Source organism: Biomphalaria glabrata, chromosome 1 (assembly GCF_947242115.1).
Source record: "Biomphalaria glabrata chromosome 1, xgBioGlab47.1, whole genome shotgun sequence".
Classification (NCBI taxonomy): domain Eukaryota; kingdom Metazoa; phylum Mollusca; class Gastropoda; family Planorbidae; genus Biomphalaria; species Biomphalaria glabrata.
Genome location: NC_074711.1, coordinates 80,349,188 through 80,368,790, shown reverse-complemented (window position 1 = coordinate 80,368,790; position 19,603 = coordinate 80,349,188). Strand labels below are relative to the sequence as shown.

The window sequence follows — 19,603 nt, the reverse complement described above, 5'->3', positions numbered from 1 at the left end:
GACAATGTAAGTTCATGCATTGGGACAATGTAAGTTCATGTATTGGGCCAGTGTAAGTTCATGTATTGGGACAATGTAAGTTCATGCATTGGGACAATGTAAGTTCATGCATTGGGCCAGTGTAGGTTCATGCATTGGGCCACAGGTAAATTCAAGTGATGGATGTTGGCTTGATGCTCCAATGCCCCCTCCGTTTTTACTAAGGCGTGTGGGAGGTGGGAAGGCAGTAGAATGAAAGGTAGTCTGTCAGTTTTGACAAGTGACTTGGCAGCAAGTTCGTGACAGCCTTATAAAGGTAAGTTGTCCAGGTAAAACAATGGAAATAGGTGTCACATTACTGGACTTGTAAAACACACGCTCTCAGCTCATTCTTGGTCAATCAGATTGTAGTAGGACTGTTTAAACTATTCTACTTCATTCTACTATCCAATAAACGATTTTATGTATTTTTTTAAAGATTATAGCTCACTAAACATCTGGACAAATATTTTTTAATTGTTTTACGCTCCGAAGATTGTCTATTGAATCAAGGTAAGTGTTCAGTGATATGATATTTGCACATTTAAAACAGTGTATTTCATTTTGTTCATTTTGTTTTATCTGAAACTAATAAGTGATTGGAGGAGGCGAATTTGAAAAAAAAAATAAAAATACATACATACATATATATATGCGTATTGACGAGTTTTTAAACGGTTAATGACACATAGAAAGAGCGATGTTATCGGGGAAGGGGGGAGGGGGGACAGACTCCACGAGAAAAAAACTAAAAGTCTTAACTATACACAGCCGTTCATTGTTTCATATTTCGTTTCGTTTCTTATTGAATTCAGTTTTACGAAATTATTATTTTTTTACAAATGAATAGCTAAGTTCTTCATACTAACTACTACATTTACAAAATGCGCAGAAAACAAAACTAAAGGAATTAGGCCAGGTTCACATCTAACTTCACCCTCACTTTCACCTATCCCTTGGGGCACCACACAAGATCTGTCAACATTCTTTCTCTATTCTTCTCTCTCATTTGCTTTTGAAAAAATTTCATTCTGATATTCTTTTTGAAAATATTGAAACCTGCCTTTTTACCTGCCAGGGTGGACCACTTCGGAGGCCCATTCTGAGTTTGTGTTTTCACAAAAACTGTTTTTGAAACCTTGTTTTCCTATATTTTCTGATTTATTATCATTTTAAAGAATGAACTAATATTCAAAATCTCTGGCACTGCCAGGATCAAAACTACTTAATGGAAATCAAAATCAACTGAATTCATTAAAAAACTTTAACTAAGATGTTTCAGTTCTGTAGTACTTCGCCCTCGGATTGGTAACAAAGCTATTTAGTTAAGGGTCTTCTTTTTTTTTCTTCATGAAAAAGGTAACGGTAAAATTAAAAGTACCCCTTTCCAGATTTTGCGATCTATGCGGCAGATGATATAAAGGTCATCTTTTCTTTGGCCAACGGTTAACGGGCAGAGTCTCATGTGGCCAGCACAACCACATGCCGCCTTTAATTTCCTTAAATATAGTCAGGCGTTCATAAAATCCTGAAATTAAAATCCCAGTCTTCACCGAAACCCTGGACGTCTCGGTTCGAACCCCAAAGCGCTCTACCACTCAGCCACAAAAAAAAATTGAAAGAAAAATGGTTTCATAATAGAATTACGTAGCTGAGTGGCCTATACCTCTTGACTACCTATAGGAGTCTTCTTTGATAATCAGTATCCGTTATAATTATCATTATTATTAATTAATGTCTACAGTATGTTAATGTTAATATCTATCTGTGACAACAGAACAGATTCTGTGCACTGCTTCTAGTGTCCATTCTTTCAGTCGTTGATTCAAAAAGGTTCTCCAAAAGTATGATGGTTTATCGAGATGCAAGGAAACTGCCGACGCAGCTTCTTCTCTTGTATTAGGCCTACTCTTTTTTTTTTTTTAATCCCGGTTTCATCTTCTTTCAGTTTGGCCCATCTCTGGGGTTAATTTGGGGAAAAAAAGTTGAACACATTTGTACAAATACTCCTTCTTCCCTAATGCTATTAGAGCATGGAATGGGTTGCCTGAGCTAGCCAGGAAAACCAGTGACTTGGCAGAATTTAAGTCATTGGTTAATATGCAAGACTAAATGCATGACGCGTAGGACGTAATCATCTTCTTTGTTGAAGTAACGTCTGTGTTATATAAGATAACATAAGGCTGCATCAAAACCTTCTCCTGGATCCTCCCTCCACACACGTGGCCACAAAACGGAGATGGTTTCAAAGTTCACTAAGAATCTTATGGGAGCATGAAAGCCCTGTAAGTGCCTGTAACAAAATGTATAACAATCATAATAATGATGATCTAGTGATTGCACGTTAAAGTTTGATTTCACTTGAAGAAACAGTTTTATAATGTTACATTTTCATCCGGTACAATCGCTTATCGTGACCGGAAGTTAAATTCTGTCACAGCGATGTTTTATTTTTTTTTAAGTGTTGAAAAATGAAGTTTGAAAATAACTTCCTTATGTCACATGTTAACCTTTAATCATTTTGTCCTCCTCCTCCACAGTAACCCAAACACGATGTCCCCTTACCGTGTCCTCTTCTTGCTGGCCCTGCATACGTCTGGTAGGTTTGTGTTCTTCGTAACTGAAATAGCGAGTCTGATGCATGTGTGTGTGTTAGAGTGTGTGTGAGTCTCTGTGTTTATGTTTACGTTGTGAGTGTTGCAAAGTTTTTTAAGGAATGAGAAACATGTGCCACGTGCAAACTGGCTGACGTCATTACACTTCCGCCAAAACTGTTTGACTTATAAGTTTAAACGTTTTTGACCTTGGATCTTTATATGACCTTCATGAAAAAGAAACTTACGCAAATCGCTAAATTAAATGATAGATTATATTTGACTTTCCTAACAGAAAAAGACTAATAGTTATCTTGTTTGTTTTTTGTTTTTGTTTGTTATTTTGTTCGTTAGTTGTTTTTTTAAAGAGCAACTTTTGTTAGTATTTGGAGATTTTGGAAGAGAACGGCCACCCGCTCCATCATAACTATGTCAGGTCTTCGCGAAGTGGGTGACTGCTGTCAATCAAAACAAGAACAGAGCGATACAAAAACTCGTTCGTACCTCACTCGGTCAGACTATATCAACGCCACTCGTTGATCAGGAAACATGAATAGGACCAAGATGCCTGTGTGTAGTCGCTGAATGAACTTTCTATGTTGTGTCTGTTGTATTTATGTGTATGTTTCTGTTGTGTTGTCTTTATATGAGAAAAGAGTCCTTGTAATCACAACAAATTTCCATAAGGATAAATAAAGCAGTCTTAGTCTTAGTCTTATTCTTAGTCTTAGTCTTAAAAGGCAAATCCATAAAAAACAAGTATTGTTATGTATACGGTGTACAAAATATATGCTAGTTTATTTTGGCTCGAGACGCTATTACAAGGTTTAATTTAGGTGAGTCCTTCGATCAGACTACTTTATCTACTGGTCGTAACGCATTAGTCGCATATATACCGCATTGTCTATAACTACATTCAGGTAGGAGCTGTAGGCCTAAGCATGAAATTGTAGAGCTGACAATACCGTTGAACTGTGTTGATTGGCAATTTCAATTATATAGAAACATATATAAATCTAAACCATGAACAAAAAACAAATGCCTTACGGATCAATATTTAATGTCATGTTTATTCTAAAATCTAAAGACCAATGTGTCATGTTTGGAATGTTTCTAATGTAGTGAGATAATTTTGATGCTTATTTGCTTGAAGTATAGACGTTTACTTAATTTGATTTAGGTAGCCATGTTACCGTTTGCAGATTACCTAGAAAGAAGTATATTAGCTTGTGACTAGATTGCTTTGATAATGTCATTCTATATTTCAATGTTCAGGTCTGTTGTTTGGAAGATCTGTAGAGGCACAGACTAATACAACAGCTTCTGCTTTATCTAACGAGACTACAACGACTGGTGCTGTTGCTCAGCCCTCGAATGAAACAACCACATCTACGTCATTAACCAACGGCACGACTACCGACACTGTGGACGCGTCCACAACAAATTCAACCTTGACCACAACACCTGCCCCGTCATCGACCACCAGCACTACAACGTCGACCACACGGTATCTCGAGAGCTCTACGGCAGCCACTTTCAGCTCTACAAGCACTGCGTCACCATCGACAACATCGAACCAATCAACGTCTCCGGCACCAGTGGGGCCGGAAGGAGAGAAAGACCCCAATCAGGTTGACCCCGTCTTGCCTGCCGTAACAACAACTACTAGCGCGCCGACAACAACTACTTCAAATACAACCACGAGCACCACTGCGACTACAACAGCTAAGACCACACCAGTCAGTACTAAACAACCATCCAACCCTTACAGCCCCACCAACACCAACCGCCCACCTGTACCTTCCTTTCCAAATCTCCAGCAGCACTCAGGACACAATTTTCTCCCCTGGCTTTTCCTCGGTCAAGACGCCTTCCCGTGGATGTACGCCCTGTCCCACCAGAGCAACCACCAGCAAGGGCACACCAACCCCATCAACTCTATCGCCCCGCTCTACGCCGCTGGCATGGACATGGAGTACTTACCACTGTCCTACCTGCTCACGCAACAATCGCCTCAACAGCAGCAGCAACAGCGCCTACAACAACAGAGGTTGCAGCAGCAGCTACAGCAACAGCAGCAACAACAGCGCCAAACGAACAATCTAGCGAATCTGTGGCTTTTTAGCGAGTTCTAGGGCTGGTTAAACGTAAACTGGTTTTGAAAATGGAATGTTTCATTGACAACCAAAGATCCCAATATAGAAATAGATCAACTAAAAAAAAAGGCTTAAAATAAGCACTAAACTTTGAGACCAACTCAGAATATTTTTTTTTCAAATAATCATTGCTAAGGGAGAAAACAATTAAGTTCCCTTTTAGTTCGTTCAAATCAATGAAGTCTAAAATTATTTACTTAGCTTTAATATAACAGCCTTACACTAACGATTGAATGTGAATGGGGGCAATAAATGTACATTTAATTTCAAATAAAGAAATATTAAGAAAAACGGATAGCAGGTAACTGTGTTTGAGAGAGAAGGAAGTATCCTTTAAAATTATTTTCAAAATAAAAGCACAATGTTTTAAGTATAATTTTAATTATAATATGCTCACATTATTATTATTACAAAACGTCCATAGAAACACTGCCCGTGGATCATTAACGGTACCGACAACTGACAAGGTAGACAAATCTTTTTGATGAGAATAAATGATTGATTATATGTTTTGATATATGTTTTAATACTTTAAATTGCTCTTTGTGTTTGTTTGATTGTAATTAATAATTATTGTTTTTATTGGGACCTGCAACTTACATGTGAGAGCAAAGCAGCATTGCTGTTATAGTTGTTACTTCTTTTTTTTTAATACCTAGACTGTTTGCCTTTGTAAATAATTTATTTCTCAAATATTTTGTTGAATGCATTACATTGTACAGTCAAAGAGCTATGTATGAGTGAGTAGAAATTGTAGAAGAATTGCGCGACACGACAGAGCCGGCTCAAGGTATATACAAAATAGGGCCTCGCCTGGTTTGGATTGTCACCGTACTTTTCAACATAAAGAAATTTTTAATTTTTTGTGCTTTGCCATTGTCGTAAAATTTGAGTGGAAGACTCTTTGAAGCTCTAGGCCTATGTAAGCTCACCTCTATCAACCTCTCTGAACAACTGTTCTGCCGGGGAGGGATCCAAGCAAATGTAAATGTATTATATCCCTTTTACCGATGGTTCGTATACCTAGGCGCTTGGCGAGGCCGAAAGCCAAACACACCGGGGAAACTCCACCATGTCCTTCTTTGTAACATATCAGCTGTGTGGATGTGCTCCATACAAAGAACGGTGGGTTGATGGTGATTTGGTTGTTGGGGCTCCATTTCATTCCCGCCAGTGCAATGGACTCGGTCCTTAGACATCCCGATTGGGGTTGTTCTGTTTCCCTAATGGCCTAATATTTTTTTTTTTACTCTGATGAAATGTTTCGCTTAACTTCGATTTTTTTTATGCTTTTGATTTTTAAGTCATTTTCGAATAACTGTTACTTTAACATTTTTTCCGAAACAAATCTTTTTATTAGTACTAAATGTGAAACTCTTTAAGATGTTGACCTATTTTCCAAGAGATAAGTGAAAGTGAATGATGCATTGATGTGTTTGTATGATGTTTTCTTGTTTGTATTTTATGCAGAGAAAAAATATATCTTTGTCCCAACATGATTTGTTTATGTAATGCTTACTAAACTGAGATTGCTCAAAAGTATGTACGTAAGACTCATCTCCGAAGATAGTCTCTTCAACTTCTTCTTCTTCTGTTTGTTGCTAAAAACTAAAAAGATAGATGATGTCTCACAACTACTCTTCGGCTGCTTTGTATTTACACATCCGGCCTTCGTCTGCCGAGAGTTTGGCTAAGTCATGGAACTAAGTCATAGACATTAATAAATATAGACTGGAAAAAGGAAATAACTTCATGTAACTTGAAAACATGTATATCTATTGTTGTCGGATTTCCGAATTCTGAAAAGTTGCATGATCTTCAGTGTTAGAGATTAAACAAAACTACACTGCTGTATCATAAAGTACACAAAATTGCAAGTCACAAATTTTCGTTTCATAAAACTCTTTTATCGGCCAGTCTATATTTATTTATGTCTATGGGCTAAGTATGATTCTACATTTTCTTAAAAAAAAAAAAAAACAATTTAAAAAAATCCTGGAAAACTCTTTTAAATTTTCTAGGAGTAATTTTTTAAAAAGAAATAATTATGTGTTTAATTATAATTAATTTGTATGTTTTAATCTCTTTACTAGACCCCATCTCATTTGTAACATTCCATTTCAATGCCAAAATCGTACAGCTGTCCGTTCTTTTCCTCTAATTAATAGATGTAGGAGTCTAGAGGTAATACTGTTTTATATTTGATTCTATATTTGTATTGTTTCAAATGTGAAACAAATGTAGGGTTTACTCAAGTGTGAATGTATTCAAGGAGAGTATGTGTCACGGTGTTATCTGAAGAGATAGACCGACCGTTTGATTTATTTCTCAAATCAAACATTTCTGAGATTAACACAAGTGTTGCATGACAGTTTTTTTTATTGTGAGATGTTTGCTTCTCCATTTTTTTTGTTAAATTTCGTTCTCAATGTTTTCATTGTATCGTCCTGAGTCAAATAGTGCTGTATCATTGTGTCAACATAAATCATACAATTTAGAGAAAATAATAAAATATGACAAATTTTTTGTTTTGATTATTTGTTTCAGCGGAAAAGTCGATAGTAGTTTTTGTTTTGTCCAGTACGTCCAGATCTCAAAAACGTTTTCAAAAGTTATTTCAAAATCCAATGTCAGGATATTTTCAGCTTGCAAAATTTTGGTTTGTTAATCTTCCAGCAGCTACCCTACCCGCTGACATCCCCCGTCGTCCGGCGGGAGGTTTGGACTAGGAAGTAAATTATCTTTAACTTATCTTAAGGAACATCCGAAAGATGTAAAACAAACATTTTTATAACTTTAAAAGAAGAGGTTTAAGATTTCACTGACAGCGTTACTAGAGGTATAAAATGTACAAAAAACGTCAATCCTAAAGATGGCTATATATATACATATATCACAATTCCAAGTTGATCACAGTGTCATAACAAATAACTGCCAAGATTGCATTTATAATTTATTCTATATGAGTTTTATATTATCCTAAATTTCAAAGGAATAGAAATATATTAACACCACATGACATGAGCTCATATGTCTTGAATTAATTGGGTCTAGGCATGGCATAGATTATGAATTATATGTTATACATATATTATATCTCTAGTCTAGATTCTAGATCTATAATTATAAGATACAGATAATAAGCAGATAGATCAAGAGACAGTACTAGACTCTCGATTCATTGGGCATCTCAATATCAGACTTGTGGGACCTTTTATGGTTTTACGTAAGGATGTGAGTTTAGATCCAATCCCAAGATCTTCACTAGAATGTAGATTATTAAATATTAGGCTTTTAGGTTACATCTTCGTTAGAATTCAATATATCTAGACTAGAGACACTAGAGGACATGATCAAATCAAATCAAGCATTGCTTACGTTTTAGAAGTTATGTCCACATTTATTATTTAAAATGATATAATTGAGCAGAGGCGTAGCTAAGGGAGGGGGAGAATTTGAAAATCCCATGGGCCCCAACTTGATCGGGGGGCCCCAAATGAGTGTTTTTTACATTGAATATTAAATATTACACAAAATGCAGGGGCCCCCAAAGAGGTCAAGTCCCCCGGGTAAATTCCTAGCTACGCGACTGTAAATGAGTCATTTATTGACATAATTATAATATTACAAACATACAGAAGTCAGAATACAAAATAAGAAGTCCCACTATTACATGTCTGTATGTCAGTATGTGGCTACCTATAAATTTATATTTACTACTAAAATTTGGGAAAAGGGGCTATGAAAAAATCTTTATGAAGAGCGAGCATAAAGAAAATGTCCCGGACGGCAGAGCCATAGACATCAGTAGTAGAAAAAAGGGTGAAAGTACAACGGCGCCTGGTGATTACATATGCCAAATCTGTGCATCAAGGATTGGCCTCTTTAGTCACACAAGAAGTTGCATAGGAAAAATATTGTCTCTCGAGTCGTAAAATATCACAGATATTTACTACATAGATTATGACTCTAAATCTATGTCTATATAATTTATTAAACTCAACTATTTTAAAACTAAGCCATCATCATCGGATGATCATCATCATTCATCATGCATAGAACTAGAATCTAAATGTAGTTATGACATCAATAAGGTCCCGACCTATGTAATCTCCATCACACGTAATTAAGCTTAATTAGAATAAAATAGATATCTACATAGATCTAAAGTCTAAATATTTACTAGTACCAGTAGTACCTATAATAGTCCTAGGTCTAGATATATAAGGTCTAGATCTATTATATTACATGAAGTCTTAGACCAGATCAAATTGTTCTCTATTAATAAGAGTCAATCTATTTTATCTAGAAATCTACATAGATCTAAATAGGTTATGCTTTGATTATTGAAAAATGCACTTTCAAAATTGAATAATATTAATAATTGATGAAAAAAAAATAAATAAAGAAAAAGCTGCTATCATTCCACTGTCTCATAATTTAAGAAAAACTGAGCTGGAAAAACAACGAAAATATGGGAACTTAGGCTTGGAAATTAAGCGTTTATGGAAATTTTCTAAAATAACAATATACCCCATTGTTATATCAACCGAGATGATAATAACAACTGAACTCACAGATACCTTCAAGGCCCTTAACATTCCTAGAAACATTCTCGATGCCTGTCAGAGTGCGGTACTGCTGCAGACCTGCCACATCACCAGAAAATTCCTCGGTGGAAACTGATAAAGGGACTAGGAGGATTTTTGTTTCCCTTTAACGAAACTCTATCCTGGCAGCGCCTGAGAATGAATACTCGTTTGTTTCTAACATTATAATAATAATAATAGTAATAATAATAATATTTATTATCCGTGAGGAAATTTGTTTTACGATTGAGCATTATAAAATATATGATTAAAGCAAACATTTGTACAATAGCAGACAAGATATACGTTCATACCTCAGTTGCTCTTTAACAGTATACCCAGATTTAAGTATCAATATACCCAGATTGGTAGTTCCTCGTTAATTATTTATTAGATCTATTAAAATATGACTCTATAATAGATACTGTTATGAATTGTGACTATAAGTGAAGGCAGGCAAAAATGATTTTGTCCTTTTACAAATCAACACTCTGTATGGCAAAAAGGAGGAAATCTTCGATGCCGTGAAACGACGAAAACTGAGTTTGTTCGGTCATATTGTAAGACATGACTCACTGTCAAAAACTCAAGGTGCAGTGGAGGGAGCTTGCTGGACAATGTCAAAGAATGGACTGGCCTCTCTCTTGATATCCTGCTAAGAACAACTTTTGACCGGGAAAAGTGGGGGGATTTGGTTACGCGGGAAATGATGATGATTATTTCATGTACATAAAACGGTTCCAGATTTTGTGTAAAATACCCATATCTGGAAGCACAGGTAATACCTATTTTAATGAAGTGGCCTAACAAAAAAAAAACACAACTTCTGTGATGATCTCTTATTCAGGAAAATGTTATGTATCATATCAGACAATAAATGAAATTTATACGCAATCAATAGGGTTTTTGAAAGTTTTACACTCAATGTAGGTCAATCAATGTGGCTCGTGAAGTACATTTCTGTGACATCATCATTGATTTCTCAACTATATATAGTTTGACTTCAAATGCGCGACGGCACTTCGCTCTTAAAAACTCTGAGCTGTTGTTCCATTAGTATAGTTCCATGATTAATTATCTCTCTCTCCTAATCTCTCTGTCTATCTCTCTCTCTCTCTCTCTCTCTCTCTCTCTCTCTCTCTCTTTCTCATATACCTAACTTTATATCAGTTTGTCTTCTTCTTTTTTTTTATTTTTCTCCGAATGTTTCGCTCTCTCTCTCTCTCTCTCTCTCTCTCTCTTCCTCTCTCTCTCTCTCTCTCTCTCTCTTCCTCTCTCTCTCTCTCTCTCTCTCTCTCTCTCATATACCTAAATTTACATCAGTTTGTCTCTTTCTCACTCCCTCACACTCTCTTTATCTCTATTTTTTTCTCTGTCTCTTCCTCTCTTTCTTTTATATTGTTATGTATATTGAGTTTGTTATGTTTCTCTATATAGCCTGAATAGGTGTTCCGCGAACTACTGGAATAATTAAATAGTAGGCCACCACGTGAATTAATCTCTCTAAAAAAAATAAACAAAAATGTTCTGCTAAATACTCAGAGTGTGCGAAGTGTTCCGTTAAGAAAAAAAAAAGGTTTGGGAAACACTGACTCATAAAATTAAAACAAACGCTGTCAGACACTCAAACCTTAATTTATTTTTACTTGTTACCAAAGTATGTGTGATAGTTTTGTTGAAAGTCATGATAGTAGTCAGACATTCAGGAATTTCTGGCACTATTCAGACCATAGCTTGGAGAGTCGGGGGAAAGACAGTGATGCGTGTCTTGCAAGAGTGTCCACAGCTCCCAGAACTAAGTCGAGATGTATCTGCAATTCGGCAGTGTCACGTGTTCTGTATGAGATCTATGAGGCACTACGGGAGGCCTACACCGTCTTGTCTGTTGCCAGCTGGAGCTCATCTCAGTTTTGCTGGATCCATATTTGTATTTACGAGAAAGGAACAAAAATCAACAACAGTAGTTCAGTAAAATAATAACACATTTTTCCACTTTTCAACTTTTATTTTATTCGTTAGGCTGTCGATAATGACAAAATTTTATACATTCTAAGTACGATTTTCTGACGTAGTAGTAGGCTAATGGAGAGAAACTAAACCCAATATAAACATGACACACACCTCGTAACCTGAAATCAATAAGAACTACATTAGACTCTTTTTCTCCGTAATTATTTTTCCACGTTCTTACAGAATTGTGTTGTTTTTTTTTCACATTTGTACATTCTACATTGTTATGATTCAACTTCAATAACATTTTTGTTTATGATAAGAAAACATTACTTTTGGTACAGAATAATAGGACAATTCATGCTCTTTTTATAAAACACAAATTAAAGTTTATAAAAACAACATTCATTTAGTTTAATGAGGTCAAACCAACGATGATATCGTTAATTAGGAGAGAAGGAGTTAAGGGAAAAAAAATATTTTTCAAATCTCAGGGTAAGACAATTTTTTTTTTTGCGGCAATTATAATTTGAGTGAACCTGCGGTATGAATATATATAGGCCTATATATATATTGCTATCTTTATAATGTTATAATTGTTTTGTGTTATACACAATTAAAAGACAACTTTCCTCTAGTAAAATTAAGATACGTTGTGTTGTTATCTTATTAATATTATAAAACATTTTTCGAATTACCTGGCACTGCTCCTCCATTAAAGGGAAGACAATTCATTGTCGTTATTTATTCGTATCGTATTCTTCTTCTGTCCCCTAACTATTCTATTCATAGTTTTTAATCATCGTTACGGGATCAATGAAATATTTTGAGAACTTGCACTATAGCGGCTTCTTTGCCCCTCCCCTTCCTGCCTAATGAGTGCGCATGTCTAAAAAAAAAGTTACTTTGTCATAAAGTTGTTACTAATGTCATCTGTGTTTGTTCATTGAGTGCTTTACAAGGAGGGGCATTCCTCCACATCCACAACACAAATGAATGAAAACATATTTTGTTGTCTTGCACAAACCAACAAATCATAAAACAGAGTGCAACAGGAATGTATGAGCCCAGTGATACCCAAACTATGGCCAGCGGGCCACATCTGGTCCTGATGCAGTCCCTAGAAACGTATTGCATGATGAAGCCGCCGCGGCTCCGTTCCATTGGACTCAATTATTTTTTTTTTTAGGCTGCCTGTGTCACGCGAGTGAGAAATCACTTGACACACCCCAGACTGAAAATGGTTGGCGCCACTGAACATTATAAAAGTATGTATAACTAGACATGGCTATGTTAATTGCAGAAGATAATTGCATTGTTTACGTAATGGTTTAAACACGCAGACAAACATTTCTTGATATAGATTGGTCAACAAAGTAAAATTTTAGAACCTTTCCTTTTTTTTTTAACAATTCTTTTATTAATTTGCTCTGAACCTTTCTATGATTTGTTTAGACTTTTACCATCGATGTTTAGACCATTTCTACTTATCTAATCGTCATCAAATTTTGCATTGAAGCTCATGATCGACGACAAAACAAGAGTCAATAACAAAAATCAAATAATTAACTGATTAATAGGTCGTGATTTTTTGTATAATAGAATATATACAGAAATCATATTAAGCATAGGGGAGATAAGCCTTTTGTGGCAGTAAGAAGTGAAAGATGGTTAGAGTCAAATGAAATACTGAAATGTTAATGTAACGATTATATCAAAGGATGTGTGCATATTAGACCATTATAAAGAAAACTTTAATCAACATTGTTTTAATTATCATTGTTACTAACAATGTTCCTTCTACTTAAACACTACTACTTACTTACATCAATCTGTATGTACTTATATTACAGGAATAATGAATTAAAACCAACATACACATCATAGAAACAAAAGAAAATTAATTGTTAATATTTTTAAAAATGTACACGCACTAACTAGTAGAAACAATCTTAAAAGCGTTGGGTGTGTATGAGTTAAAGTAAAATTTAAACCCAACGCTTTTTGTTTTTATTTTAATGTTTTTACTTTTTATGCGTTTTAATATAAGCTTAGTTTTCGATTATTTTTTAAACAATTTTTTATTCCGTTCAATGCATCATTTCTACATTATATCCACTTAAACGTATTGTAGACCTAAATATTCCGGTATAGTTTGAGTCTTCTGTATGAAAACTTTGTACACTTATATTAGTGGGCAATAAATAAAATCAGAAATTGTGTTGTTTTTTTTGTCACTAGATCTCAAAACCTAAAAATGCTATTTTTAAAAATGCGGCTTTAATATTTGCCTTCACCCCACTTGAAATAGATGCAACGGTTAGTTAAGCTCATCTTGTACAAGATCCTTTCGATACCTTGACTTTTTTGTTTAAAGTTAAGCAAATAATTTAGCAGCTTTAAATCAAATTGCTAGGTGTTTTAAATTATACTTTATCCTATGATTTAGCAGATTTAAAGAATTCTAATTTCACCTACAGTTTTAAATTTTTATGGTGTATCATAATCTTCTAAAGTGCAAGTGCGTGAGTGTCTAGCACTGCCTCAGTTTTGGTTCAATCCAAAAATCTCCATCAAAATGTTTTAAACGTTTTGTTAACATCGGTACAAGTATGTCTCGTTCTCGCAAAGCCTGTGTTCCATCAAGATAACAATTCATAATATAACAAACCTATGTAGTGAGACTTAGGGAAACTTAGTTCAATGTGCTGGGGGGGAGGAGGTAGTTTATTACGCCACAGTTGTAAAGTGTTGTTTTTTATGTGTGTGGTATGACTCGGGGACAGGACGCAACCAACTAGAAAGTGATGTCCGTTATAATTATGACAAAAACCGTAAAAAAAAACAACAACAAATTTGGTTGCACAAAGTGGATGTCACTAACCTAGATAAATTGGACATGTCAGGTGTCCAGATGAATTTAAGAAACAAATATTTCAACAGGCTTTCAAAGTGAGCGTCAGTAATATTTCTTACCGTGACTTTACAAGGTATACAAAATTCAATGTTCAAAGTATTGTTGTTGTTGTTGTTTTTTCTATGTTATAATTGATAATATCAATTATTTCATTAATTGTGTTTTTTTAATTTGACCGAAAAAAAAAAGAAATTTATTTTCATTGTGTAGTATTTAAATTTATTAGCTTTATATACAATAAAAAGGAGACTGCTTAAAGGAAATAGAGGCTTTTATATTTCAATCAGATAAGCTAAGCCATTGTATTGCATCCTTAAATTAGTTATCTGTATACTTTTTGAATATATATATATATATATATATATATATATATATATATATATATATATATATATATATATATATACATACAGAGAGAGAGAAAGATAGATAGATAGATAGATAGATAGATAGATAGATAGATAGATAGATAGATAGATAGACGAATAGATAGATAGATAGATAGACGAATAGATAGATACATACCATGTTAAAATTCTACCTCAGAGTTGACAAATCAATTTCAGCCCAGAGGACCTATAGATGTCCGCCATGAATGTAGCAGATCGCAGCACTGCATACATTCTTAACAAGAGTCCAAAGGACCTGAGTTTTCGACTACTTTATACAATGACGGCAGACGTTTCGATAGTCCTGCATCTAGGGCCCGCGGGACTTAGTTTGGGCATAACTGGTGTACGTCATTATTACCTATCTATTCTTAAACATTTTTTTTTTGTAGGTTGTCAGTTGACCTGCTGACCTGTGCCCTGTTGACCTGTGACAATGTTGTCTCTTTATTTCGTTTTGTCGTATTTCTTGATGGCGTCAGGTTTGTAGTTCATTTTCTTTTTTTATGTCAAATTAACACACCAAATTAAGATACTTAATATGTAACATAAGTCTTTGTCCTTCTCCTCAAAACAAATAAGACATAAGGATGCACAATAATTGTTAAAAAAAAATAAGTTGTTTATTACTCATAACGTTTTCAAGAAAAGGCCTATAAATAACATGGAAATACTACATAGGAGATTTACGCGGGAAACACACACATACACACAGTGACCGATTGAGAAACACAGCAGAGTTGCACTGAAAAAAAAAAAGTTCCCTTTACAGACTTTGCGATCTGCAGAGCAGATGATGTAAACTTTGCACTGTGAAGAGAGTACATTTTGTTTAGATCTGCCGTATTATCATTATTAGAGTCTGATTACGATGTTTAGTTAACAATCTAAGTTACTTTCCAAAATAAAAAATACTGCACAGGAATAGTTAGCATCATAGTTTTAAGAAAAAAAAAAGTTTGTCTTTGACATGTTTCCATGCATGTTTCACATCAAATAATTTGTAGACATAGACCTATATAAGTCTGTGTTTCTAGATCTCAGAATTTTTGTTTCATTTGCTTAAAGCAGTGATGCCCAACCTAATTTGACCTGCGGGCCATTTTAATTTCCGACACTCGTGTCGCAGGCCACACGACCGAAAATGTACAAAACGAAATGAAATTGACCCAAAACAAGTTTATTAGAAACTTTTGCGTCTAGTACATACATTAAAAAATCAGATATTGGTGGCGTGTCATTTTTTAAGCGTCGGTAACTGGCTTCATTTCTCTACTTAAAATGTGATCAACATTGTAGATAGCTTAATCAACACTCAAGTTCTTGTCTCTTGTTGGTATATATCCCCATCGATCCTTAAGGCGTAGTTGAATAATCTTTAATTCGAAGTCAAACTAAGAATGTTTTATAATCCGCGTATAAGTTGTTTCACTTTAAAACAGCCACACTTTACAAAACAACTATGTTGGTTTATTATCATGTTCCACAAAAAAAAAGGTAAAGATCCATCCACTTTTTCTGGTAGATTCTAAATTCAGAATCCACTTTTGGTTTCTTCGGCTATCCAATCCACCAGAACAATAAAAAAGAGCCCTAACGTAGGTTAAGATCCTTTTTTCAAATATTTTTTTTTTAAATTTTCTACAATTTGTACCGACGTTACGGCGAGCCGGATGAAAGCACGTCGAGGGCCGGATATGGCCCGCGGGCCGTATTTTAGGCATCACTGGCTTAAAGGATTGATTTTTAAAAAACAGGAATAGCCAGTGGAAAGTAACACCTTGGAATGAATTGAATGTATCATAAAGACATAAAATTGCATAAACTCTAAAATTCTAGGAATTTAAAGCAATAAAAATTATATTTATAGCTCATGCTTACAATATGTAAAATATTGTTTTTGATTTCTAAGATTGAATATTGTTTTCTTTGCTTATATTAAGATTAATTTTTTAAATCAGACTTCTCTCCATTTTTTACTATTTAGCCAAACTTATTTCTGCACTACACTGAAGCTTTTTAAGTGTGATATTTTGAGAGCAGAAGAAATGTGAAACTGTTTATTACACTCTTATTGGTCTATATTTAATTATAAAAAAAAAATAATTAAAAAAACACTGCTCTACACATGAGTGAACTAGGTTGTTAAAAGCAATTCGATCGATTACCCGACTAAAGAGCGAACGACCAAAGAGCCCCGACAAAAATAGCGCGAAATTCTAGGACAAAATAGCTCGATACTTTTATATTTATATAGCATCAGTACCGGATTTTAATAAATGAGGGCCCTGGGCAAGCTTTTTTTTGTGAAGGCTCCTTACCCTCTTCAAGCTTAATAATTAATAATAGATCGCTTTAGTGAAGACATTTCAAGAAACAGATAGCGCACTTGAAAATATCATTTCTCTTATTTTCTTATGTAGGCCTATAATATGTATATTGTGTTAAAAATTGTGTCTTTTAAAATGTGGGGACACATTCTAAGGGTAAAGTCCTGTAGCTACGGAATTAATAAATATGGCCATCACATTTCTCGCCTGTAAGTTCGGTTCATCTCAGGCGGCGACTTACCGATTTAATTCTCCATTGCGCTAATTCTTGTCTTTCTTTGTCTAACGCCCATCACGTCATAGGACAATATTCTCATAAACAAATAATTCAGTGTATGGATGGCACTATGCGCTTCAGCTGTCTACTGACGGTCATCACCCCCCAGTGTCTACAAGCCAATCAATCTATTCCTACGAGAACATAGGCCGAGAAATGAATTCTTCGATACAATGCTGGAGATCGAAGCAAAAATGCAAGCAAGACAAAGTAACTTAGACGTCTGGCAGCGAAGTTGACAAGTTGGAAACAAGCCTTTGATGGAGTTCTTACGTGACATTGCATACTCTGTGACAGTCCATTTTGTAAAGTTAACTAGTATGGAAGTATTAATCTATGTGTCATTAAGCTTGCGTGTTTTTAAGTGCATTTTTATTATATTAAAAAATGTTATATATATTTAAGGTTTTCTTTTTTACCTATAATGAAATATGTTCTACTATATTTGCCTATTTATATTTTACAATATCAGGAAAAAAAAAGGATAATAAATAATGTCGCTATTTTGTCGACGCATTTTGTCGTTCGCTATTTTGTCGTTCGCTATTTTGTAGGATCACAAAGTTGGTCTTTTTGACTAATTAAATATTGTTACATATATTGTCGGCTTGTCTGCACGAAATGCGGAAGAATATGCTAGTCGCAACTGAGATTGCGTAGACATGTGAAATACTGCATTCATCCTTAATCTTCAGAATCGAAGGCATTGCCATGACTATATTGTGATCTGATGTATTGTTTACATTGCAGGGCAGACTCTCAAACCTTTGACCCCGCCTCCGCCTCCGCCAACTACGTCATCCACAACTTCAACATCTACTACACCATTGACTACAACATCCAGTACAACTACATCCACTACTTCAACGGCATCCACTACTTCAACGGCATCGACTACAACAGCTACGTCTACTACTTCGGCGACATCAACAACATTAGCGACATCCACTACATCAGCGACATCCACTACCTCAGCGACATCAACTACATCAGCGACATTAACTACATCAGCGACATCCACTACATCAGCGACATCCACTTTATTGGCGGCTTCAACTACATCAGCATCAACGATCAGAACAGGGGTGAGCACAACCATATCCTCCACATTCCTTTCGACAACAGCTCTCAGGGCGTTGCGCAACTTTATGTTTCGTCTCCAGTTGAGATCCAGGATGTTCGTTGAAAGTGACGCCTTAACCACTGCGTATCCAGTGCCCAGTCAGGAAAGAGATGCCCCTTGGCAATCAATTATGGTCAACTCGCTGCTTCTGTATGACTCCGTAGACATTGATCTTGATTAGTTGAGATTCTGAGACTGAGGTCTTATTGAAAGCTGTTTCAAATACACGAAAAATAAATTCTTGTTTAAAGACAATAAAGATTAACCTCATATAAATAGTTTTTATATAATTTTACAAGAAAATAAAATGAAAACAAGTGTGAAACACAAACTCAAAATCGGCCCCCGAAGTGGTTCACCTAGAGTCTTCACCAGGATTCAAACACGGGACTTCCAGTGCTTTACCCCTCAGCCACAGCATCTCCATATATTCATTTAGCGTACACTTATATTTTTTTAAAATAATTATTATTAACCTTATCCATACATTAAAATTAATAACATGTTACATTGTAATAAAGAGAAACTAAAAAAGATTTATTCTTCTAACAAAATTAGATAAATTGGCAACACGACAAAAACTAAATTCTTGACCTACTTAAATCTACAATGTACCTCATTCACCAAAGGTAAACAAACAACATTTTGCCACGTGGTTCTCTAGCCTATCTCTTTTATACAAATTAAGCAATCTATAAAGGCTGTCACGTGATACGTAATTTTCATTGTTTTACCAATATTATCACGTGGCTAAATGTTGTTTGTTTACGATTGGTGAATGAGGTCCATTGTGTACAAATGACAACAAGACTTTCCCATCGCAAATAAAAATTAATATCTCCATTGTCATTTGTCATACAAACTAGACATAGATCTAGCTAGATCTATACCTATGTTTAGATCTAAATCTAGATTCAAGCTATAAGTCTAGGTCTAGAACTAGATCTGAGCCTAGATTGCCCTAGATCTAAGTCTAGATCTAGAAATAGCAATAGAATCTTGATATAGAATCTACTATATCTAGACTAGAACTCGTATTATAATTATGTAGATCTGGGCTCTACTTAGTCTCTATTTAGACTGTCACTCTCAAGTGTAGTCCCCTATAATGAGGATATGTCAAAATTGCGCGCTATAAAAGTTATTCGTTATTTTTTAAACTTATAACTAAAACGAAGTTCGTATCAAAGTTCTTTTTTAAAAATAACATTTGAATCAGTATTCTATTCAATGAGTTAGTTAATAAATGGAAAATATATT

At 34.9% G+C, this 19,603-nt stretch overlaps 2 protein-coding genes across 2 annotated transcripts; both read left to right on the top strand.

Moving 5' to 3' along the window:
• Window positions 1-305: 305 nt before the first annotated feature.
• Window positions 306-7,291, top strand: LOC106067901 (uncharacterized). Its single transcript, XM_056017941.1, has 3 exons — window positions 306-531; window positions 2,559-2,617; window positions 3,888-7,291. The coding sequence occupies exons 2-3, from the start codon at window positions 2,572-2,574 to the stop codon at window positions 4,745-4,747; spliced, it is 906 nt and encodes a 301-aa protein (XP_055873916.1). The 5' UTR covers window positions 306-531; window positions 2,559-2,571; the 3' UTR covers window positions 4,748-7,291.
• A 6,855-nt stretch (window positions 7,292-14,146) lies between these two features.
• Window positions 14,147-18,619, top strand: LOC106051101 (uncharacterized). The gene is made up of 3 exons (XM_056017930.1): window positions 14,147-14,297; window positions 15,006-15,095; window positions 17,971-18,619. The coding sequence occupies exons 2-3, from the start codon at window positions 15,050-15,052 to the stop codon at window positions 18,522-18,524; spliced, it is 600 nt and encodes a 199-aa protein (XP_055873905.1). The 5' UTR covers window positions 14,147-14,297; window positions 15,006-15,049; the 3' UTR covers window positions 18,525-18,619.
• Window positions 18,620-19,603: the final 984 nt, after the last annotated feature.

Coding starts and splice junctions, on each gene's coding strand:
- LOC106067901 (XM_056017941.1), top strand. CDS start 2,572: ATGTCCCCTTACCGTGTCCTCTTCTTGCTGGCCCTGCATACGTCTG. Junction 2,618..3,887: donor GCTGGCCCTGCATACGTCTG/GTAGGTTTGTGT, acceptor TTCAATGTTCAG/GTCTGTTGTTTGGAAGATCT.
- LOC106051101 (XM_056017930.1), top strand. CDS start 15,050: ATGTTGTCTCTTTATTTCGTTTTGTCGTATTTCTTGATGGCGTCAG. Junction 15,096..17,970: donor GTATTTCTTGATGGCGTCAG/GTTTGTAGTTCA, acceptor TTTACATTGCAG/GGCAGACTCTCAAACCTTTG.